The 25327-nt window shown below is 29.2% G+C and overlaps 1 protein-coding gene and 3 non-coding genes across 7 annotated transcripts in view; 1 reads left to right on the top strand and 3 right to left on the bottom strand.

The window, feature by feature from the left end:
- LOC119671478 (tyrosine-protein phosphatase 10D) overlaps nucleotides 1-25327 on the bottom strand; it is a 259081-nt gene that overhangs the window by 5340 nt on the left and 228414 nt on the right. For 3 of the 4 annotated variants that reach the window (XM_038082124.1, XM_038082125.1, XM_038082123.1), the window contains exons 3-8: nucleotides 8840-9086; nucleotides 4759-5037; nucleotides 3133-3802; nucleotides 1710-2134; nucleotides 1215-1646; nucleotides 50-1140 (exon numbers count right to left, since the gene is read on the bottom strand). In XM_038082124.1, coding sequence (XP_037938052.1) covers nucleotides 50-1140; nucleotides 1215-1646; nucleotides 1710-2134; nucleotides 3133-3802; nucleotides 4759-5037; nucleotides 8840-9086 — 3144 coding nt within the window. Of the gene's footprint in view, nucleotides 1-49; nucleotides 1141-1214; nucleotides 1647-1709; nucleotides 2135-3132; nucleotides 3803-4440; nucleotides 4489-4758; nucleotides 5038-8839; nucleotides 9087-25327 lie in introns of all 4 variants that reach the window. The other variant, XM_038082126.1, reaches the window with a different exon arrangement.
- Trnag-gcc lies at nucleotides 5500-5570 on the top strand. Its single transcript has one exon. It is a non-coding gene; the product is annotated as a tRNA-Gly (tRNA).
- Nucleotides 5743-5813, bottom strand: Trnag-gcc. The gene has a single exon. It is a non-coding gene; the product is annotated as a tRNA-Gly (tRNA).
- On the bottom strand, nucleotides 6844-6914 carry Trnag-gcc. The gene has a single exon. It is a non-coding gene; the product is annotated as a tRNA-Gly (tRNA).

Genomic DNA, 25327 nt, shown 5'->3' on the forward strand with positions numbered 1-25327 from the left:
AAAAAAAAAAATTAAAAAAGATCTAACCAAACGAAAAAAAGTCTTTTACCTGTCCATTCTGATCGGAGAAGTAATTTTTGCGGAAACGTATTTGTATTGTAGACGAACTTCGGTAAACTTCGGTTGGTACTACTTGCGTTGCAGGTCTTGGTGGGGCTAAGATTGGCATAGTTTGTTTATATTCTCTTTCCGGTCCATAACCAATAGATGTTTTGGCTTGTATTTTGAATATGTATGTTTCACCAGGTTTAAGACTTCTAACTGCCCCAGTTGTCTCGCTAGAATCATAATCTTGAGTCCTCGTTTCAGACATGTTATTAACATTTGTATATGTAATTGAGAATTGTCTTATAACACCATTTGCTTCACTTGATGGCAGCAACCACTCGAAAACTACTTCACTTGGCTGTACATCGATGGGGTGGAAACGTTCAACACGACCAGGCACAGCTTCGTTGGTGCTAAAGCTGGCAGATAATGGTGAACTACTACGTAGTACTGAAGACTCTGTACCAGAACGTACAACAACAGTGAAAGTATAATTACGATGTGGTCGTAGGTCAATTATTGTTATCTCATTTCGTGTGGTAACATTTTGTGCGAGTATATTGTCAGCGGTTAAATATTGCACATCAAAATCGTTGTACTCTCCCTTTGGTATATCCCATTTAAGCGAAATTTCTGTGTCGGTAATATTCGTAGCATGTAATTGTGTAATCGGTTCAGGGAATAAGCGATCTTGCCTTTGTATTGGCAAACTAGAAACACCGCCACTAACGGTCCAAACTGTAATATTGTACAAACGTCCTGGTATGAGACCAGTGAAAGTAACCTTGCGATCAGTATCATTGGCAAGTTTTTCCTTATCTTTAATTTCAGGATCTCCCAATGAGAATCTATATATATCGAATTTAGATGAAGATTGAGGAGTAGGTGTATACGATAGGGTTATGGTATCTCGCTCATCTTCTTGCTTATCATTAACAACAACTACTTCAGATTGTATGAGAGGCATTGTACGTGTAGACAAATGAGTAGTGCCTGAATAAATTCCATATGATGTCGTTTGTATATCAAACTTATATTGCACACCAGGCATGAGGTCACCAATCAATACTCGCACTGTGGAATGATCATCGGCTGAAAGTTTGATAAAAGTTAGAATAAGATAAGAATATTATATATTATAATAAAATATTTATTTAGAGACAAACCTGATTTATTTTCTGACACATTTTTCGTTTGTGTTTTTGTGGGATTATCAGTAGGCCACCATTTTAGTATATATGATTCTACACGACCTTCTGGTTTTGGCCATTCCAAAGTGATATTTCGAGAATCCACCAAGGGTATAATATTTGAAACTGGATTAGGAGGCACAGTTGTATTCACTTCTTGTGGTGTTGGACTCTCGACACCGAAACTAATCGTATTCACTTGTATTGTATATTTTTCACCTTTCGTCATGTTGGAAATATCAGCTTCAGTCGAACGTACACTTGGTAAGCGCACCCATTGCTGTTCACTATCAGTGCGGTAACGTATAAAATACTCAGTGTAATCACTATTTTCTGGTGGTGACCAACGTACTAATACAGAATTACTACGTACGGTCTCGATCGTCATATTACGCGGTGGATTAGGATCTAAAAAATAAAAAAGACTATTATTAAGAATAAACAAAGAATTAATAAAAAGAAAATGCTTACAAACTGCTTGGAAATAGGAATGTGGTTCACTTCTTAAACCATGGCTTACAGCAAAAACTTTAACTTCATAACCAGCACCAGGATGCAAATTCTTTATAACTAAACGTGAGTCTTTAGTTAAAACTGTACGCACTTCTGAAGTACCATTACGCGAGTAGAGCACTTCAAATTGTTCTTGCTTAGAGTTCACATCACTCTTCCAGCTGATGTTTAGACCAGATTTAATACTTTTCAGATCTTCAATTATAGGTGATGAGGGACGTGTTACAACATATATTGCAGTTTCATTAGATTCCATTTTTTTAGAAACGGCTTGCACAGATAGTGAGTAATTACGACCTGGTAGTAAGCTTTCAAGATTGAAACGAGTGCGATCGGTGGTTAAAGTACTCGTATCACCATTAAAGGTCTCCAACTCATGATAGCTGCAATTTAAGTAATAATTATTTTAAATAATATAATAATATTAATCTTGTACATGTTTTATATTATGTTATTTATTTTACAGGTCAGCTCAAGTGAAAATAAAGATTCTGAGAATTACTATGATATTATTCCTAAAGATTGTATTTGGTTATGCTTATATATAAAAATATATATTTTTTTTTTTAAAGAGGATATATATATAATTAACCGAGTAGTTTGCTAACTATATTATACCCTACGAATCAATTGTGGTATCACTGCTTAACACGGGATATTAACTGATTTCGACTATCGAACCATTTCGATGCTCTTATAAAGCGCTGTGTATTTTCAGTCTTAATACTGGACACTGATCTGTGAAAACTAAAGACAAGAAAACTTTAACTAAGAAGTTTATCATGGTTATTCTTCGGGTTGGGCAGGTGCAATAAAGTGACAGGTAACAGGAAACTTCTAGCTTTAGGGGTTACTATCAAATAGCCTGTGGCTGGTTATATAAGCTTCGAACTTAGAGATATCTTGGTAGGCTGAAAAGGTCTCTCGAAAAGGAAAAGGTATTTTTGCTATCAAAAGTGGGTATGTTAAAAAAACTATATACATCACACGTAAAATTTAGATATAAATATTTCTAAATAAACCGGTTTTTGAATTGCACCAAAGGTTCACAATTGGTAGTAGTTCTATAAAACACATCGGTATAAAAAAGACTGATTTTCAAAATTGTTTCTTAAGAATATTTGAATTATATGTAAAATATTTTATTTCATAATTTTATTTTTTATATTAATTTTGATATGTAATTCATATGCGAAGGATTCCAGATTAAAGTGCAATTCAACACTACATTTTCGGAACTGTCACTCTAATAATACGACAATGCTCATATTTTTCTTATTTGGTTTTTTTTATAATCTTAAGAATTAAAAAAATTATTTAAACAGTGTTAAACTGTAATAAACGAAATGTATATAAAAATGAAAAACTATTGAAAACTTACACAATGCGATATTCATCTTGTGTACTCGCTGGGTCCGGTTCGAAGGTTATAATCATTGAATTTGCTTCATCGTTTAATGCTCTCAAATTACGCACTGGCAATGGTCTTAATGTGACATCACCAGTTGCTGGCCATGAAGTTACTTTTCCTGAAACCGTTTTCACAATGACATTAAACGTTTTGCCCGGTTCCATAATATCCCGAAAATCGAAATACGCTACCGGTTCATTTGTTCGCGATACAGGCGATTGGCGACGTGACGTAGCTAATGACACTTGGTATTTATCAAATTCTGAAACGCCTTTCGGCTCATCCCATTGCACACGGAATGAATTCGATGTTATGTAGTCTTTGTCGAAGGTAACATTCTGCGGACGCAGAGGTACTGTGCGATATTGTGCTGTTGTCGGCAATGAAATTTCATCTTCGGACATTGTCTGCACTGATATGTTATATGCACGTCCAGGCACGAGCCCTTTAAATGCTGCTTGTGCCGGACCGGGCGGTTCACCCTCCTTCTCTACGTACAACACACTTTCGAGTGCATCTGGTGGCTCAATGGACACTTTATAGTGCGTGTAAATACCGGCAGGATACGGTGGTTGCCAAAGCACAAGTAAAGTGGTTTCATTACGAAACCAGACTATAAATTTCCCTGGAGTGTTTGGCTCTGTTGTTGTTCATGTTTGTAGTTGTTTTTGATGTTGTTGTTGATGTTGATGTTATTGTTGTAGATGTTGTTGTAGTTGTAAGTTGCATTGTTTGATGAAAAATATGTGGTGCATCAGGCAGAAATAGAAGCAGAAATGATATATGTATTAGTTGTTGTTGTTGTTTTAATTGTTTAAAGGATTACTAAAATTGCTGGAATTTAGAGTGCAATTATTTTTGCATATACAAAAATGTGCTGAAAAGTGATTTACAATTAATAAAATCACATATCACATGCAGCAACAAAAAAAAAAAAAAGTAATGCATAAAAAGTGAAAATAACAAACACAAGAGATTCTTAAATTGATTTAGAGATCATACTTACATTTAAATAATTATAATAAATATATGAAATAATGAAGATATGAAAATAGAAATTAAAAGATTTACGACACTTCGACTAAAAAACCATTTTATTTAAATATTTTAAAGGATAACGTGTGCAATAATAAAATAAATTAAATAATTTCTGTGTGAACTAAACAAACTACATTTAAGTATAATTAAAGCTTAATTATATAGAGAGTATAAGCATAGATACACATATTGGTTATATTTAAAATGTTATGGATTTGTAGTGATGACCACAACTTTTACCTCGTAAGATTTTTATATCCAGCAAATCTTTATGCCGCGTCCTTCTACCTTTTAGTGGTTAACAATAAAATTAATTTTAGTTACAAAACACATATTGGATTACATTTTAGTAAAATGTTTTGGTTTTATTTAATATTAAATATTTAAATAATTATAGTGTTGAACCCAAAAAGCCACAGGTTAATTGTTAAAGTTAAACATAAAATAGACATAAACAAAATAGTAAAGCAAAAATAGTAATAACCCAACAAAATTTTGAAACCATTTCAAATTAATATTGACACTTATTTGGTCTTGGAGTTCCTTTACGAGACTTACTTGTAGTGAAGTTACGACTGGTGTATGCAACTGACTCTTTATTATCATAAATTGTGTATGCTTGCACTTGATATGTGGCACCTGGTGTCAGTTCCTTGGCACTGTGTTGGAGTGCATTTTCCACAAGAAACGTACGATTATATGAACTGGAAGCTTCAGAAAGACCCAGCACTTTTATTTTAAACGATGAATAATTGCCTTGTATAGGCGGAGACCAAGAGATTATGGCATTTTTACCGCTACGTACCTGCACTGATAAGTTCGAAGGCGGATCAGGTGCTGTAAATGATAAAATAAAAAGTATTTAATTATATTTAAATGGATTCCAAAATTAGGTTCATAAAAAGTAATCTATATTTATATAACTTTATATTAATTAAATAATCTATAATTTTTGTTGGTTTTAAATATTTTTTTTGTGATTTATTAAAACACTCAACTTAATTCGTTTGTGTTTAAGGTAAAAGTTAGTAACTAAAGTGATTTTTTATGAAAATTGAAAAAATGTTTATAGTTGGCCTAATAGTAGATAAATAAAAGTTCACAAAAATAAAGTATATTTAATTTGTGTATATCGGATTAGGTTTACTGAAGCTCACGTATATATTTTCTATTAAAGTATTTTAATTAATCAGTTTTCTGATTATTTAAAATGAATTGTTGCTTTTTTATTGCATATTTATTTTTATTTATTTCTATTCATTTTACTAAAGTATAATATTGAGCTCCGAAGCTCCAACTGCATCGGTGGTTCAGTGGTAGAATGCTCGCCTGCCACGCGGGCGGCCCGGGTTCGATTCCCGGCCGATGCAAAATACTTTTTTTTATTTTATAATTTTCATTATAAATTTAATTTATTTGGGAAATATTTCCGATTTAAACCTTATGTATATAAAATAATAATGTCTGAAAATACAAGATACTTTCTATTCGTAAAGAACTTATAATTAAAATTTATGATTAAACAAAATAAAAAATGTATATTGCATCGGCCGGGAATCGAACCCGGGCCGCCCGCGTGGCAGGCGAGCATTCTACCACTGAACCACCGATGCGCATGAGCGAGTCTGACCAAATATGGAATTTGTTATTGTATAACTGCGATCAGTAACAATGCATGAGATCATTCCTTTGTAACCGAAAATCTTAAATTGTATTGGAAATAATTTGAATAAATTTTTTCTAAATCGGACATTTATTTGAATATATTGACTAAAGTATTATATATTATATTAACTACTTAACTACACCTTAGGCAGTTAGCAAGTTGCGGCTGGTGACAATCCATATGTCACCCCGCCATATACAAAAAAAAAACATTTTGAGATTCGATTTAATAATATTAGTAATTAACATTCAAGATTTCTAAAAAATTAATTAATTAATTTTAAAGCTTCCTTGCTATTTTTTTGGTTTCAGTAATTTTAATCACAGGTTTTTTTAATGCTGTTTGCTGGACGCTTTAGATGGTTTATATATGAATTTATTTTTATTGAGCTAACTGATATCTTGGGTAATTGGAATGAAAGGACTTACTTTTGTAACTGATATAAATTTAGTATAGTAGTGTGACAATTTCAATTTATAACTAATGTAATTATTTTAGTAAATAATGTATATTGAGTATATTGTCTTGAATCTGAAAGTAGTTAGAATTAGAAGTTTTTTTGCATATATTTCATAGTTTATATCCTATGGATTCAATTTATAACTGGAAAAAATACATCGTTTCGTTTATATTATTTTGATATACGCAATACTAAAACTAAAGTCAAAACCATGTAAGTTCATGTCATTGTAAGTTTATGTTACTATGTCATAAAACTTTATCTGACGGATTAGAAAATCAATAAAAGTAATTTAATCTATATATATGTATGTCTCTTATAGAAGATATGAATCTTATAGATAGAAGAAATCTCATATACACGTATATGAGATTTATATAGTTAATGTAATGAAAAATTAAATTAGTGACACTAATAAATTATTAAATAGCCACAAAATGCAGCAAAGTTTTAAGAATATATTTCGTTATATATAAAAAGAAAATAATATAAAATGAATATTAAAAAAAAAAAAAATTGCATCGGCCGGGAATCGAACCCGGGCCGCCCGCGTGGCAGGCGAGCATTCTACCACTGAACCACCGATGCTCATGCCAATCGTCAGCTAAATTTAAGAGTGGTTTCTGACGCAAATGATTTTATAGTCCGAGTTTTATATTGAATTTAAATTAATTAATCAATAAACAAAGAAATTGTTTTAATTAAATTATATATTGCTTTTAAAATTAACTTGAGCAGTAAATCCGTGATTTGATTAGATTCAAAACTTGCAACAAAAATATTTGAATTACAATCATCGTTGAGAATATTCAAATAACATTTCCGATTCTCAATCGATACAAATAACTTCGTAGCAATATAAATAATACACAAGAGAGGTATTTATTGTAGCTTCCTATTGATATATGAATATTGAAACATCTTGTGATATACAAATTCAAAAGGAATAGAAGCTCATAAATTTCAATAAGAAAAAAACTTTCCCCAAATTTCTGTTGAATAATTAGGCTGCTTTCACGTTCTGAACACGTTAAGTATATGGGAAAGTAAGTATCGTGAAACAAATTAGACCCCTGGGTAATTTATTTGGTGTTTGTTATTAAAACTTACTATTTGGATTAAGTTCATTGAGAACTCGTAACGAACTTTAGTGATTTTTTAAAGGAAAAATCAGCAGAATTAGAAAACGTTTGCTACGGTATGTATGTAGTCACCCCACCTGTCATTAGCTGTTTCCGAATTGGTGAGGGTGTGGTGTGGTATGGTGTGTATGTACATAATGCAATACCCGCAGGTGTTGTGCGTTTACATTCCTTCTTCAGGTTAAGACTTTAGCTACGGGTTCGAGAGTTTCGGTGAGAGAAGTGTTTATTCGTCGGCAAGACAGACGATGTTACAAATGCGTTTGCATTTGTGTCTGTTATCATAGCAACCCACATAAATCATTTTCCTTTTACTTTGGATTATATTTTGTTTTTGTTGAAAAATTGATTTTTTCTGAATTTGTCTACTTAAACTCAATGAAAGGCTTAAAAATTTAGTATTTTGTAATACTATTTACTTGAAAGGTAGTTGAAAATGGTAGTTGAAGAGATTTAGATAAACTATGTATTAATAGTTACTATCGACAGTGAATATTCTCGTAGATTACTTTAATTTAAGTGCTCTAGTATATCTACTGAAGACATTCCTCAACTTTTTAAACTTCTATCGAGTTTGTATCGTTAGGAGGCTTAGCAAGTAGGTTTTACTTGGACTAAACTAAGTATATATATATTCTATACTAAAGTATATTCACGTACAGATTCTCGGTAACAGTACTAGTGATTACTTATCGAAATGCTAGCTATTCAGCTAGTTCAGCCTGATGATTGCGACTTCTATTTCGGTTTCTTGGGTACCCTGATTTGATAATTGATTGTAGTAGTCAGCCATTTCTAGCAACTTTTTTCACTGCACTATATGTTGATAGCTTACTTCTTGAAATTTAACTAAATTTGTAAACTTTTTACATTGATTACATTAATAAAAAAAAATTACATTAACCATCTAGCGCTAATTAGTAAAAAACTAGTGACAAGTAGAGACCCCAAGCGGCAGTCAAAATAGCCGTCTACACTAAAATCTATTATGAAATAGCGCAGCCTGGATTGCGACAATCGTACTCATCGTTTGATCGATTTAATATATATCGGACTTGTATTTCGTTACGGCAAGTTAAGCATATTTATGGTCTCTTCTTAGTCATAAATTATTGTGAAAAATTCGATAAATCGTATATAAATAATCATGTACATTAAATCCTACATTTAAAGTCTGACAATTTTCTATTTTTATATATAAAAATGAAGAAAGAAATTATTAGTTCGAACTTCCTACTTGTTTTCTTTTTAAATGCTACTTGTTTGCTTTTAATTTAAATTTTTTATATAGAATAACATATCAAACCAATTTTCTTTCTCTAGTCTTTTTTCAATTATTTTTTCCAACTATTAGTTATAATAAAAACTTACCCGTTGTAATGGTCACCGTCCACGTTAACCAATCATGGTGCGTGAAATTTGTGTAGTACAACCAAAAATTGTACTTTGTGCCCGGCAAGGCACGCGAGAATTGAATCTCATCGCCAATATCCCTAGAGGCGATTGTTGTGTTTGGCTCGGGAAACCCGTATGGCGGACTATAGTCTAGACGATAAAAGGCATCGTCTAATCCTTGATTATTAGGTATGCTTATGGCTAAATCCGCACAGTTGACATGCTAGAAAGAAATAAACACATATGGAAATAGAAGAGGTTAGTGTAAGAATAAACCGGAAAAGTCATTTAATTTTAAATGTCAGAAAAATATTCAAAATGAACAGAAATGCAACAGAAATAGTCGTTGCATGCAAATTGTACAAAAAGTCATTAAAAAGTTATTTATGTTTATATGCTGGCACGTGAATGCAATTTTAAAAGTTCCTAGCTACGACAATTGGCTTAATAGTTCGTAAATGAAACTTTTAATTAAAAAATTTTCAAAAATAGTCACGTTAAACAACGATTGTTGTTAAATTAACAAAATTAAAGTTTTATTTATTTGTTAAAAACTGTAGTTAACGTTATTGTTATTGCTTTTCAATAACAATAAATATTTTAATATTTAACAAATGCTTCAGTTTTAAGTAGGCTTAAAATATTTAAATTTAAACACGAAAGTGCAATGACATTATAAAAAGGTAAAAAAACACTCATTAAAAAGATACGAATATTAAATTATAAGCGAAAATAGAACCGAAAATTCAACAATGATACGACAAATCCACTGGCACCTAAAAAGCACATAAAAGCTATATAAGAACAAGCATTGAGAGTGTTCTCCGATACACCCATATTTGTTACAAAAAAAAAAAAAAAATAAAAAAATACACTGAAGGTTTGTAGAGAGATACATATTTTATGTGACAATATACTTGTGTATAGAGGAGCAGTGATGAAAAATGTTGCAGACTACAAATATTAACAGTGCAAACAATGGCGACACATTGCATCTGGAAAAGTGATAAAAATAATGGGATTCACAGTACCGATATACAGACTCAAAACAGAAAAAAGGATAAAAAATAGTCGAAAGTGCATACAATGATTACTGCAAATGCACAACCATTGGAGAGGCAACATTAAAATAGCAAGGAATTTTTAATACATTTTGGCAAAAAGGATACAGTTGTTATTTGTCTGTGCATTGTCGGATTTGAGTGAGAAGTCATTAACTTTTTAATTACTGATGGATTATGTTTGATTAAATATACAAAGCTTAAGGTAGTTTTAAAGTCTTTTGGGTACTTAGTGGAATATATTTTCATTTCAGAAGATAATATAAGAAATATTTGACAGAACTTTATTTAATTTTTATATATTTTATCACAATCACATAAAGTATTTTAAAAATAAGTCATATCAGACGTCATATAACCGTTTCTGTTACTCATGGAATCAAACTAAGTCTACAAATGAATAATTTCTACAATTCACCTATATATTCAATTTAGCAGCAGATTATAAAGAACTATCTCACCCGCTATTAGATATACTAGGTAGTTGAGGACAGTTCCCATAGAACTTTTGGTCTCTAAAAGCTCTTCAACTTAAGTTAAATTTGATTTAAAAAATCCCTTAAAGCTATTGGAACATATTTCAAATACTCGTTTGGTTTTATATATTACTGTTCTTAGCGATACTACTCTTTAAATTTTAAAAAACCATTGATTATGTATAAATACCGAAAAAAAAAGTTTAATAAAATCATTACAAAATATAGTTTCAGTTCTCCATTTAATAATAAAGTGCAAAGCGATTAGAAGTACTTTTCGACTGCCACACATTCTCTCTTACGAAGAATGCGGAGAATGGGGAACGGACTTATAGAGCAATTTTAAAATTTGTAAACTCTTAGTGATAGTCACTCTTTGTAAGCTATCTTATGTAAGAACACTGCTTTTATAACTTTTTATGAAGTTCCCAAAAGAAATAAAAAGAAGAACAGAGACTCTATATAGACGGTTCAACATTTGAAAACGTTTAAAATGACGTTTATTGACTCAAATTCAATACACTCGTTCCCACAATTTTTTTGATTAGAAGTATACCGTTGTATATTGTAATTTATAAAGAAATAGATAGATATACTATTCAAATCTATGCTATAGATTGCATAGATACACCTAAATATTTTGAAGAGTTAGATATAAAATCCGAAGTTGGTATCTAGCAGCATGAATATTAAATCTAAGTGAGCTACTACGTAACGTTTTGAATAAATTAACACTTGTCTAGAGATCTAGCTCTGAAGAATTTGACTGTAAAATGTGGTAATTTATCTTATAAGACCTGATTTTTTTTTTGCAGAACTGCAATCAGTTTAAGTATGGTATTCTCTAAAATAATATTTGACGATGATAGGTTCATTAGTCTAAACACATCTGAACACTGATGAATCATTGGTTTCCAGCAAAACAATTATTCGTTAACTATAATCTTTGTTCAAAGATCCGATTAAAGAAGACATAAATTGCAACGTTTGAATAGATATTATTGGACTTCGGTATTTTTTAATACAATATCAATAGTGATCAAACAGAAATTAAATAAAATTTAATAAAGAGGTTTTTCAAACAGTAGTGACTACAACAACAAAAATTCATTTTATATTATTTTAATTAATTGAATTTTTGGCTGACCATACAGATGTTTCGAGTATTGTCAAATACCCATCATTGGTGGTCTTGGAACTAATTCTTATATTTATTTATTCGTAAATAATTTTTTTGAGACTGCAAGTACCAGGAATCGAAGTTATGCCCTGTCAAATTTGAAGTTTAGAGTCAGCGCACATTTGTTGCATTATTTATAATATATTATATTATGACATGATATATATTATTATTATGTTGAAGCTAGTTGAGTCAGTGCACTTGAGCAGTTTTACTCTGTATTAACTGCGAGGTTTCGGAAGAGGCAATAAAACTCTGTAAAGTAGGTTCTATGCTACTTATTATTGACGCAAAGACCTACTCTAAGCTCAGAAGGGGGCATAATAGACTCGACGTTCGCAGTGCTACATCTCTTAATAATAATAATAATAACTGCGAGGTTTCTTCAAAACCTCTCTCTACGCCTTGACTGGATTATTGTTTATCCCTTCATCAGACTAAGCAATAATTCACTTCAGATCTGCATACCTTCCCGAGGAGCTTGAAACCATTCTTAGATTCGATATATTATATATATACATATATATGTTATATATATACATATATAAATTATATATATACATGTATATATTATTATATGATATATTATTTATGATAAAAAATAAAATAATACAAAAAGTGTTAGTTATTTTCACCAAATATACAGAATAAGAATAAGAGAAAAATTTCTGTAGCAAATCTCTTTATAAATTTTTTTGATATTAAAAATTAAAATTAAATATGTATGACAAAAATTAAGCGATTAAAATTCATAACTTTTACTAAAATGCGCATTTAATTAAAATTTCAAGTAAAAATGCTAATTGATGACGTTTGCCATACAAATTAGCAGCCATTAATTATTTTACTTTAAAATTAGCGTGACAATGATTTATTGTATTAAAAAGAAAATTAAAAATTCTCTTTCATATAAACTGTTTATATTAAAATACAATGTTTAAGTAATTTAATATATTTAATTTTTAGTTCATTTTCGTAGTAGTTAGAGTATTTAAAGCCAATGCCACCACGTTACTCCATTGAATATTGGCAGATAGATACTTCAGTGTTATGAGCACTCAACTAAGCGAGCAATAACTCAAAAAATATCAATAAATTTTGAAATGCATTAAAACTTGTACTAAAATTCCAAATTATAGTTTACATACTCCGAAACATAGTATATATGGTATATAGTATCTATTTTACATGATTGTAGTTTTCGTAGCTGTTGAACTCGAACTTCGTTCTATTTTTCGCAATTTGCAACTGAAATAAGTCGAATAAAGTTGCTGGCACGTTGCCGTTTTATGGTTTTATGGTATGTGCATAAAATACACATAAATTGAAACATTTTACTATTATCAGACTTCAGTACCATTTAACGCTCTTAACTGCAATAGTGAACTGACTGAGCACATAGCTTTATTGCATTTCTAGGGTAATGAAACTACAGTATTTTCCTTCATCATTTAGTCAAAAATAACAATTTATGCTATTAGATTTTTTTATATAATTGGTTTTTAAGCCAATGGCACTCGTAAGCGGCTTAAAATAATTCCAAGCACTTATAAATGTAAAAGTAATAAAATATTAATAGGGTTCCTTCTTTTTGCTTTGTATACTTGAGTTCATAATTCCTTGATGCACCTGAACTAAGAATTAATGGAAATTATAATTTGCACTGCATTTGATCTCTTCCATTTCTAAACAATTTTGGTTAAATATTCTATTTTCAGTCTGTTGCGGTTACACATTTTGTTAATTTCCCGTAAATACTGTTGTTTAAACTACAAAAGACAAAGCATCACCTCCCTACGCCCACAAATAGTTGGAAAATTGCTAACGTCACTGCAACCGCTACCGAAAGGATAAATTTGCATATTTGCAATTTGTAGTAGAGAGGAGGTGGAAGTAGTCTGAGGGGAGAGTATATTGGTAGAGTATATTTTTAAACAAAAAACAAACAAAAAAAACAACAACAATGCAACATCAAGTGCAGGCCAAGTGTTATGGAGCAGTAATGAAAAAGGGCTAAACTTGTTGACATGATTGTTGCAAGTTAGTAGTGCAGTGCAGTGCAGTGCAGTTTTAAAAATATTCGTCGTCGTACCCAAAGCATAAATTTCATTCTGGGTATTGCATTTTCAAGTTTAAATGCGCCCACACACCTACGGAACGTGGCGAGTAAATGAAATTTGTCATGCTAAAGTGCATGCATTCACATGCATTAACTTGTTGCAAAATATTTCATGGAACTGCGACTGAGAATACCTGTCTTGGTTGGAATGTGTCACAATGTGAAACAAACTGAAATATTTCATATACTAAGTACAATAACTCAACAAGAATAAAACTTCTACTCTTATTTAAGTTATTCTGTTGTTGATTTCAAACTATAATTTAAATAAAAAAAAACATCGTTTATGAGAATTTTTGTTTTAATTTACTCTTAAAGAAGTTTTAATGATGTTTGCGTAACGTAATTGGCATTATTAACATACCACCACAAATATAATTACAGAAACATTTATCAAAATAAGTAAAACCATATAATTATATATAGAATATTAACAGATACATATTTAATTATTTTAATATAGTACTGCAATAAGTTAGATATTCTTTCAATTTACATAAATATATCAGAATATTCGATGGTGATAAAGCTTTAACTGAAATTGCAAGCCATTGGTTTTGAATGCTAAACCACATTAAAAGCAACTTAAAAGAAATAGCTATAAAAGAACACGATTCTCGAGAATGGGAATCTCTTCATTTAAAGCTAGAATCGAAGTAGCAGAAGTAACTTCGACATGAAAGATCATGGTTGGCTGCGGCAAACACTAATTCCCACCGAGAAATCTTCTAAACATAGTTAGAGTCGGAGTAGCAAAAGTAGCTCTCTCAGTGAAGACCTTATTATTATTTTGCAAAGAGATAGTACACTGCGATCTAAAAGGTCTATTGTGCTCCTTAGTCGAATTAGAGTGTTTCTCCAAATCTCATTTCTTTAATGAAAGACAATATAGAGCCGATCTTTCCAAGTCTTGAATCCCTATGTGCCCCTTAGTCGGATTAGAGTGTTTCTTCAAGTTCCATTTTTTACCGAACGACAGTATAGAGCCGATCTTTCCAAGTCTTGAATTTCTATGTTCCATTAAATACCCTCCTAGGTGTTTATTTCGCTTGTGCATCAGTGCCGAGCACGTGTTATACAGTTTCTCTCTCTCTTCTCTACAGTATCTGCAGTTGGATACCTATCTTTGTAAAATGATGATTCAATCTATAGTGACCGGTTAGTAATCCCGTCATAATTCTAAGGTTACTCTTAATTTGTTGTATGCAATTCTTGAAGCATGAAGACCTTAGTTAACTGCAAAAAATGCAAGTTAGCATCAGTAAGTTCCCATCTATAGAGAACCAATATTTTTTTGGGTAAAGACAGAATTAAAGAAATAAAAATAGCTTTTTCATGGAAGACTATGGTTAACTGCAGAAAATGCAGGTTACCATTAATAAGCTCCAATACTTTGAAAATAAGATAAAATAAGAATCCACTTGTGTTTAGCAATAGTTAAAGTAGCAAAAGTAGTTTTTCAATGAAAATCATGATTTGCTCCATAAAATTAGTTATAGATTAAAAAGCCATTGCTGAACTAAGAACCATATGGAATTAATTAATACTGATGAATGTACATTATTGATTCTTATTCATAAGAAAACGTTGCAATTGGATCAAAATCATTCCCCGAGTCTTCAATGAAGTGAAGTGATTTGTTGTTACGCGCTGTATCAAACTTTTGTTTTGTTATCCAGTCCAAATGTATATATTGTCGAATTCATTGTTAAAAGTGCTTTTTTTGAGATACAAATTGATCAAATTTAGGTTGCATGTTGATATTAATTTAGAAATTATATTTCCATGTTGCTATGGGCTCTACAAACTGCTTAGTCTCATGACCCAACCTATAAAACTAAAAATTTTAATTAAAATAAATAAAACAGACGCTGACTAGACTATGTAGGCTAGACAAAATAAATGTTTTCATAAAATCATTATAAATGAAAAATTTGTTTCGTTTCAATAGCAAATGAAATTTAAAATTATTTAATTTAATTTAATTTAATTTAATTGAATTTGTAGTTTTTCTTTGTTGGTTTTTCCATATAAGTTTAGTGGTTAACCACTTTATTAAATGGTTTTCATCTATCCTTGTGTATATGTATGTATATGGAAGTATAAATTTTAATGAATTACACCAAATTTAATTACAGATAATAAACAATTATTTATACATGAGTATGTTTGACAGCTTTAGAGTTTTGATTGGATGTTTGCATTTTTTAAAATGAAAATTATTTTATTTTAATTTTTTTAAAAATCAATAAATTCAATATTAAAAATTGATACTTTTGTATTGAAGAATAATAGAAAAATTGTTCAGAAGCGTTATCAAAGGTTATCAAACGTAATCTGAAAACCGTTTTAAATTTTAATTTTTCAATATGTTTTATTTGAAATTATTTGCAGTTTCTAATAAGCACTTTAAAACAATTTAAATTTTATTTGTTTATTTAAAATAAAAAAAAAATTTATCAACCTATCTAAAACAGTCTCTTATAGACTCGCTTAACTAAACAGAGTGAATACCGAAATTGTTAAAGGGTGCCCTACAGAGTACTGTAGGCTGAATCATCACAATAAATTGGGCCTTTTAGAAACCAGTATCAGTTGCATTTTCTCATTCTATGTGAGTGTCCACAATTGAGTTGCAGAAGAACTCAAAGTCTCAAAGTCACGTGATGAGGACCACCTACTCAAAAGTCAAGTTGACATCTGCAGAAGCTGGTAAATTCAGAGTCAAACATTCATTTACCATATCTTATCTTTTTGTGTCTTGCGTTTTTGGAAAATGGATCCAGCATGATTTTCATTAAACCGAATAAAGTGAGTTGTCTTGAACCAAGAGATATTGTCCTCTTATTAATTTTGTTAAATTGGTGAGGTCAGTTAAGGAGAGGATTGCTTAATATATTTTAAAGGTTGAAGTTACAAATATTATTTTTTTCTTTACTTTTATTTCCTTTACGTTGTACGTTACTTTTAGTGAAAATGACACGATTCCTTTTGAGGATTACCAACTTGTCAGTCTGCAGATATCGAATATATATATATATAATATAACACACAACTAATTTGGTAAAATAACAGGCTGACATTTTTCTTACGTCTTGATAAATAATAGCTTATATTAATTACTATTAACTAGGTATGAGCTATAAAGAATTATCAGCTCTTCAAGATAGGGTTAAGTCACGTCGACATCAGCAGTTACTGTGAAATGTGGAGTGTAGCATTCGCTTATTTTATCTGCTTAAGTTTTACTATTATCAGAAAATGACCTCAGTATCTTTAACTGGTTTTTCGTTGAACCAAATTGGATCAAGACACATTGTTTAATTATCAATAGCCTTAGTTTATTGAGGTTAGTTTGGCAAAATTTCTCCTGGGATAGCACAATAGGTGTTATAGCATTAGGATTATCCTTGTATTTTTTACAAAAAATAAATAAATAAATAACATTGCCGCAATATAAAATATACTATATATATGCAAATGTATATGATTCGTTCATCGAGCAAGTTATTTTCTTAATTGTTTTTTTAATTATATATTTCAATAAATAATTTACATAAATAATTTTCCGCATAAATATTTTTCGTTACTTTTATTGCTTAACAAGCATTAATAATTATCGATACATTAATAATGTATATTTTTTGGATAATTTATTTAAATACATTTTGGTTTATTATTATATTTATTTCTTATTAATAATTTAACATGGGTTTAATATACATATTAATTATTTAAAAGGAAAATTAAAGTAATTAAAAATGCAAACTTTATTGTTAAATTATTTATGCTTAAAAGAACTCAGCATTGGAAAGTGTTTTACACATTGCAATTGCAATAGATAGAAAAAAAATATATTTCTTGCAGTGTATAAAAAAAATACACGTTTGTTCGAAAAGTTATTAACATTTAAACATAATATTTAACAATGCAAGTTACTGCATTTCATAAAAATGCACAAAACTGCATTGTTTCTTATGGCAACAAAGTAATGGAGACGCTTTGAACGTAATGGAAAAAAGGTTCATAGTTGCATGGCGTACCAGGTTGCGTATGAGTGTTGGCAATTCGCACTTTTTTGCAATTTATTTCGTTTGGTTTTATTCGTATGCATACACACACAGTTGCATTTTGTGGGAATTATGCATATGTAATTGTGGTTTCTCTTTGTCTGTTGTCTTTGAGGTCATGAGTTTGTTTTTATTTGTTGTTTTGTGTATTTCGGTTTCTTTTATGTGTTAAATCTGTTGCCGCAGCGTTGCATTCTCGTGTCAGTGAAGCTATGCGCTTTTGAGTCTTTTGTGCATATGAGTGTAAATATTGTAAAAAAAAAGAGTTTACAAATTCCACCAAAACGGAAATAGTGGGTGTAAAAGTTACTACTTATTCGGTATTTTGTTTTGAAGCAAATGATTTTATTCTTTATATCTTCACCGTAGTGAAATGGTGGAATAAGTATTTTTTCTTTAATTTTGTTTTTTTTTGATATGTCAGTTTAAAAAATAAATTACACGAGTACTTTAGAAACGTGCCTTTTCAGTCTAGATTTAACTAACCTCTATTATATTAATTTCTATTTAAATTAAAAGCATTTCTTAGTATTTGAAACAGGTTAAACTGTGCCGTAGATATTTTTACGTGTTTTTACACTGCTAAACAACAAGTTTTAGGACTCACCACTTAACCTTAAAAATAAATAAAAATAAAATAATTAATATTAATTTTGAAACTATATAATAACTCTTAAAAATTTTATTCTAATTAACTAGAATCATAATTAAACTATATTGCAATATGCGGTTTGTTGCAATGAATAACCACATTCATGTATAATATGTTAAGTGTAACTTAAGTCCATACAGATATTAGCACAATTACAATTACAAAAACCGCAAAAGTCTTAAAATTAATTGTAAAAAAATTCATTTTATGTAATGAACATCTAAAGTATTCTATTAAGTAATTTTAATAAGATTATTAAAAAAAAATGATAATAAAACAACATACATAGACGGTGTACAGTACAACATATACCAGTGAATTAAATTTCTAAGCACTACCCACAGAAAAACTCATATTGCGTGTATAACACAAATGTTGCCACCTTTTCAGTAATAACAGTTTAAGTAATGAAAATTACAATGTGTAAGTTTTCGTAAGGCAATTGCGTACTTTAATTATATTTAATTATAGCACATATTTTTCCATATTAACTAACATCGTTACAATTAAATTTAATGTTAGGAATACATACTCTAACAATACACAAATATTGCAAAAATATTAAAGAAAAATTTCACGCATATGTTAAATTCAAAAGAAATTATTGCCGATAGATGCTAATGGCAGTGGATCTTATAGAAAACGGTTAGGAAGTCGTCACTTTCCGATAACAATATATATAAAGTAGTAGTTAATTGTTTGGCCATTGGTTGTCGAATTACATTACAATCTACTTTGTTATATATACATTCATAAAATTTTAAAATGTAATATATATTAACTAGTACAAAATACAGGATATAAAAATGCATAACAAATTAAAAAATTACATTTTGTAAAATGTGATTTTAATATTTTAACAAATTTACAGTTTAAATTACTTTTTTTTTTAGTTTTATGCTTAGTAACATTCGAAACCATAAAGATAAAAATATTCTTCGGGCTTTCACTTAGTTTTGCAATCAACAAATTGTCACGAAGTTAGCATATAACATCTAGCAATAAACATATTTTTTGAAAACACGTACTGCACTAGATAGCGTGGCGATGTGCTTGTTAAATTGGGAATATTTTGCAAATCACTATTATATCTATTGTATCCAAACTGCTTAGAGTTTAGATGAAACTACAACACAGTATTTTAAGCATATATAATAAAATATAAAATAGCAAATATGAAAGAACATATAAAATAAACTGTATTCAACTATCTATTGTTGATACTATCTATTGACTTCTCTATCTGAAATAGAGAAGTTCAAACATTTTAACATACAAGAACATTAAGTTAGTTTTTAATTTTTAAAGAGGCAAATAAAAAATGTATTATTTTTAAATGAGTTTATGGTCTATTTCTATTATTAGGAAACATTGTAATATGTGATTTTATGATAATTGATGAAAGCACTAAACAATAAAAAAGGTTAAATTTAAAATATACTTCTATCAAATAGCAAATATTGCTTAAACAGTTTTTAAACGGAAACGATAAAATATATTAGCCATTAGGTAATAATACAAAATTAAAATAAAATCATTCTATTATAATATATACAGTTTTCGTCGATTGTTTAAACAACTTATTATATTCATTCGGTTTTACTTTAGGACATTATTTTTGTTTCATTCAAACTCCTGTTTACTCATATCAGTTTAACTTCAACTACCGAATAAGTAATGGGTGTCGTCTTCTACTATTCTTCTATTTTTTTATTTTTAAATTTTTTGATGCTATGAGCTGGAGTTCTATCATACTTTTCTTTTTCACTTTGCTTTTCGTTTATATGCACTGTATGCATGAGTGAAGTAAATGAGTTTACTTCGTTGTGTAATGTTAGCATGGCAAATTTAATGCAATGTGATATTTTGAATACTTTTGTTAACATTTCAATATAGATTGACTTTTTTATAGTTTTCACATGTAAATGTATATTTATTTATATAGTTTTTTTCAAAATAAAATTGCTAACGTAATAGAGTTTAAAGAATTCTATATTACGAATTCTTAAATAATGTTAATATGATTATTATCAGAATTAAAAGTAAGAAAGTGTTAAATAAAACATGAATAAATAAAGGATATTTTTTAAACTCACTTTTTATGGAATATATGATTTCATTAAATTTGTAACAATTGTCATGATTTATTCATAGCCACTACCATTTTAAGCAACTATGTTTTTAACAAAAGTAGGGTAGTGGCGATCGTTTTATAATATCAATAAAGTTTTTGTATTCAAACTGTTAACCACTTTTTTTTTATTACCAGTGACTCATACTATAAACATACTATGAAACATTATTCATATGTACAGACGGTACAATTTCATTTGTGAAGACAGCGGTTAAGTGACTATAACTTCAAGGTTTTCGCGACATTCAACACTGAAATAGTTTTTCATTTTTGCAACTTGTAAATTACTTTAATATACAAATAAACACGTCGTTTTGTGTTAATTAATAAACAAAATAATTATTCCAACATATTGTATGTTTACTGAACATAATATTTTACAAAATCACGTTTATTTTCTTAACTGTATTATACATTATTGACAAAATAGTGCTAGAAATATATTTTCTACTTAAGACCGCTAAACTTATTAATAATTTCATATTTTTAAACTTAGGATTACGAATTTCAAATTTAGAGAGGGCTTAGGATAATAAAACAATGCTTTAGTCACATAAATGTGATATGAAGCACAATTTTTTTACCGTTAAAATAATTTAATTAAATAATTAAAAATATGAGTTATGACTCGAAAAAGATTTCGTAATATCATATATTAAAAAAATATTAAGGAAGCAATATTTAAGTCCATTATTTTGTATTTGTATGCGAAACATATTTTTATAAAGCTGATTTTAGTCCGAAATTAGTAGTCCGTAAAGTCTAATATTATACTCTAGTACATATTTAGTACATATTTTTAAAAATTTCATTTAAATTTTAATTACTTGAACGTGTTAATTTTAATAGATTGTACAGAAAAAGGTTCGATGGTTGCATATGCTGACTGTGTCTACTTTAAAGTCACTAAAAGTTTTACTATTGCTTCCTATATTGTCATGAAGTACCTAAAATTGTTTTTAAAAACTGCCATAATTGGCATCTTCTTAATTAAATAGTTTTATGCTTAGTTTACTATGTTAAATCTATTAAAATGTAAGTAAAGGCATTCACCGATATTATTTTACAAAAAATATTCGGTTATATATGGTTTCCACACGTAATTGGTGTGAAACCATTATTGTTTTATTATGGTAAGAAACAACTGTGATTTCCTTACAAAGTACATTTCATTATTACACTAATTATTGCTTATTGATTTACATTCTTCGTATATAATTCTCTTCTCTCCAAATATAAAATCCTATAAAATAGTAACAATATACAAGCAATAGACGATTTTTATGTGGATATAAAGTGTTTTGTTGAGTGTTGGATATTTCGCAACTGTCAAGCAAAATGGTATTAAGTGATATTACTTATATTATATATATTTTCGTTGTCCACAGTTTTACCCTAAACATAACATATTTTGCTATTTTATTAATAATGTCGATTGTCGGTGGCTCAAATTGGAACACACAAAAACTTGAACCCATCGTCTAAGCAATGATGATGATGAGAATGAAAATATTTTATAGATAGTTTCTAACATCGAATGTGCTTTGGGAGTGCCCGGCACTGATATATAAGCGAACGAAATACACCTATTTCATGGATCATAAGGATCCAATACTAGAAATGATAGGCTCTATACTGTCTTTCATTAAATCGGACTTGGAGAAACACTCTAATACGACTTAGGGGCACAATAGATCTTTTAGGTCGCAGTGCACGATCTCTTCCTTTCAATAATAATAATAATTGTAACATCGTAGTTATTTGGTTTAATTATGATACTAAAATAGAAAAAACCTTATTTAGTGCAAAATAATTATTATTAAATATGAAATTATTTATCTTGCAAACTCATATAACCGATATATTTCATTTTCGAGTAAGTGTTTCAAAATTTTTTCACTTTTTGCTACTTATTTGGTCATTGCCACATTAATGCTAACAATCTGCAAATTATATATATGTTGTCAACATATATACTCGTATGTACATATATTTAACTAACCTCTGTAACATTAAAAAATTTCACTAGTGTTATGCATATGCAAACTTTTATTTTATATTCATAAAAGCCACTCAAAAGTATATTTTGCAAACATGAGTTTCTTACAAAACTACAAAATAAACGTATGTGCGTGTCAATATATAACTGACTCTTTTGCTTCCTACTCTTTGACAATATGTCTGTCTGCCGTTTTATTATCTATATAAATAATGTATCTGTTTATCTTTGCCATGTTCATTGAGGAAGTTCAACGTCGTTTCAAGAAGGTTGTTACAACTACACCAAAGTCAAGCAACATAATAATAAATAATAGCGAAGATACTCGTAACAACAACGACAACTACAAAAATGTTTGTTACAACAACTTAAGCGCATCAATAGTAACGTTTGTTCAACAGGTTCTTCAAGCTTTTATCTTCTCCTTCAGATGTTTTGAATTTTTAAATACCGTACCATACTCATAAAGAAGAAACACTTTTAAGACTTCAAAAATTATGTTGAAACGTAAATGAATTACTTTTAGGAAGACGAGAGCTTAGGTACAGAAGTCCCTACATATATAGCACTTGAATTATAATTGCTATTAACAGTACCTTTTAGTAACCTTTAGAAAAAACTTTAAACTGAATGGTTAAAGTGTTAACACTGTGAGTTAGCACTTGTAGTTGACATTGCAGTGATAAAATGTAAAAGGCATTTTCTACTCATTTCATCTCTTTTAGCTTTCTTCCATTATTTCTCTATACTGTACACTGTATTGGGTTTTCTATTTACACTTTTCATTATTTCATTTGAATTTGGATTTAATTAATATTCATCACATGCGCTGTCAGAATTCAAATTGTTCAAGTCGTTTACTGTTTGTGATGATTGACAATATGATTGCATCTCAAAGCGGGGTCTACCAGTGCCGCGGGTCGGTAATGCGTGACTGGAATTATTTGTTGTCATAACAAACTTAAATCGTCGTACTCTTAGCATAGCAATAAGTATTTGCTTTGGCATTCGTAACTTTTTATACAAACTTAATGGGTGTTCAGGTAGAAAAAGAAATTAAACACCTTAAAATATTGATTGCAAGAGTTTGGAAGCTTTAGAAAAAAAACTAAAAAATAAAGAGTATACCAAATTTAAGCTGTTTTAAATTCATTTGATTGAAAATGAATTTTTAAATAAAATTTTCTTTAAACCTACATACTTCAAATGTGACAAACCCCCACAAAAAGGGATAATATAACATAAAATATAATAAAACCAAAAATGTTATAAAGTTTTTCCTGTATTACTTAAGGGTGCAATCTTTCTAAAAGTATTTTTACAGCACACAAATGGTATTTATACTTATATTCTGTTTTGAGTAACACTGAAGTGATTTGCTAAAAAAAATGTTCTGTCATGTAAACTTCGGTTGTAAACTGCGAGTATTTCAGCACAAATTTCTAGGCGCTTTAAGATATTTCAACAACTGTACACACATGGCATCGATATCAAATGTTGTAAAATGTATTCCATACATTTGTCCTTATATAGTTAAATATACTGTAGTACATTCCCCTACGGGAGGTGACAACATATACTTGTCAATATAATGTATGAGTATGTTCTTTATAAGGATTTATTTGAAGTACAATATGTGACAAAATACTTCAACAACTGAATGCGATATGACAACACCAGTAACAACAATGATATCAGTAATAACAATAAAATCACAACAAAATTTTAATATAACAACGCAGGGATTACAATATTAAATTTGCTACTGAGCATTGAAAGTTCTCAAGTAAACATTGTAATTGTTTATATAAAATTTTATTACTTTTCTATTTAGATACTATTTTCAACAGTTGAAATTTTGTTAAAAGAAGTTTTAATTAAATTTAATTATTTCAAGGCAATAGTACTATTTGCAGATAAATAAAGAAGAAATTAATTTTAAATAGTATTTGAGTTTTATCCAACATTATGTTTAGACTATTGAATTTTAATTCGACAAATATGCAGCGATATGTGACATTTTTCATACAAATTCCATACAAGAATGTAGTAAAAAGCTTAAGTATAAGTCTAACTATGAACACATTTAGTATAATAATGATATTCTTTTTAAAGGAACCTGCACTGCTAGTATATGATGAATTCGTATATGTGTGTGTTATCTATTGATAAGAATAACTAATAATATATTCAGACAGTTTGAAAATGAATGAAGGTATTTTACTTCATTTATCAATAAATGAAGATACAAATTCAAATAAATCAATATGATACTGAGATGTTGAAAATGCTATTTAAAATTAAAATGAGTTAATATAAGTTTGTATTTCCATCGTTTTCAAATATTTATTCTTCGTATGAAAAACTTCTTTTCAGTCTTTTTCGTTCTCAAGATGAAATCCATGTGCAGAAATAGGTTAAATCTATAAACCTTTTTATTTTGGTTGTTTAACCATAAATAAAATTCGGATTAGTATTTTATCGATATATGCGACAGGTAGCTGTTACTTAAGACAAAGCCTCATTTTCTCATTAAAATTATAATACGTAAATGTCCCATTGTAAAGTCCACTTAAACCCATTTAAAATAGAAACAGATATATACAGATGTCTAAAACTCTTCGCTAATTTTTACTATGTAACGACTTTACAACTATATTATTACAATTATATTATTGGATATTCTGCTTGGGTTAGGTTAGGTTATGTTCCCAGATAAAAAAGGCCACGCGTAGACAATTAAGGTCCATTGCGATACCAGATCAGAGTCTTA

Source organism: Teleopsis dalmanni, chromosome 1 (genome assembly GCF_002237135.1).
Source record: "Teleopsis dalmanni isolate 2A chromosome 1, ASM223713v2, whole genome shotgun sequence".
In the NCBI taxonomy this organism is placed as follows: Eukaryota; Metazoa; Arthropoda; class Insecta; order Diptera; family Diopsidae; genus Teleopsis; species Teleopsis dalmanni.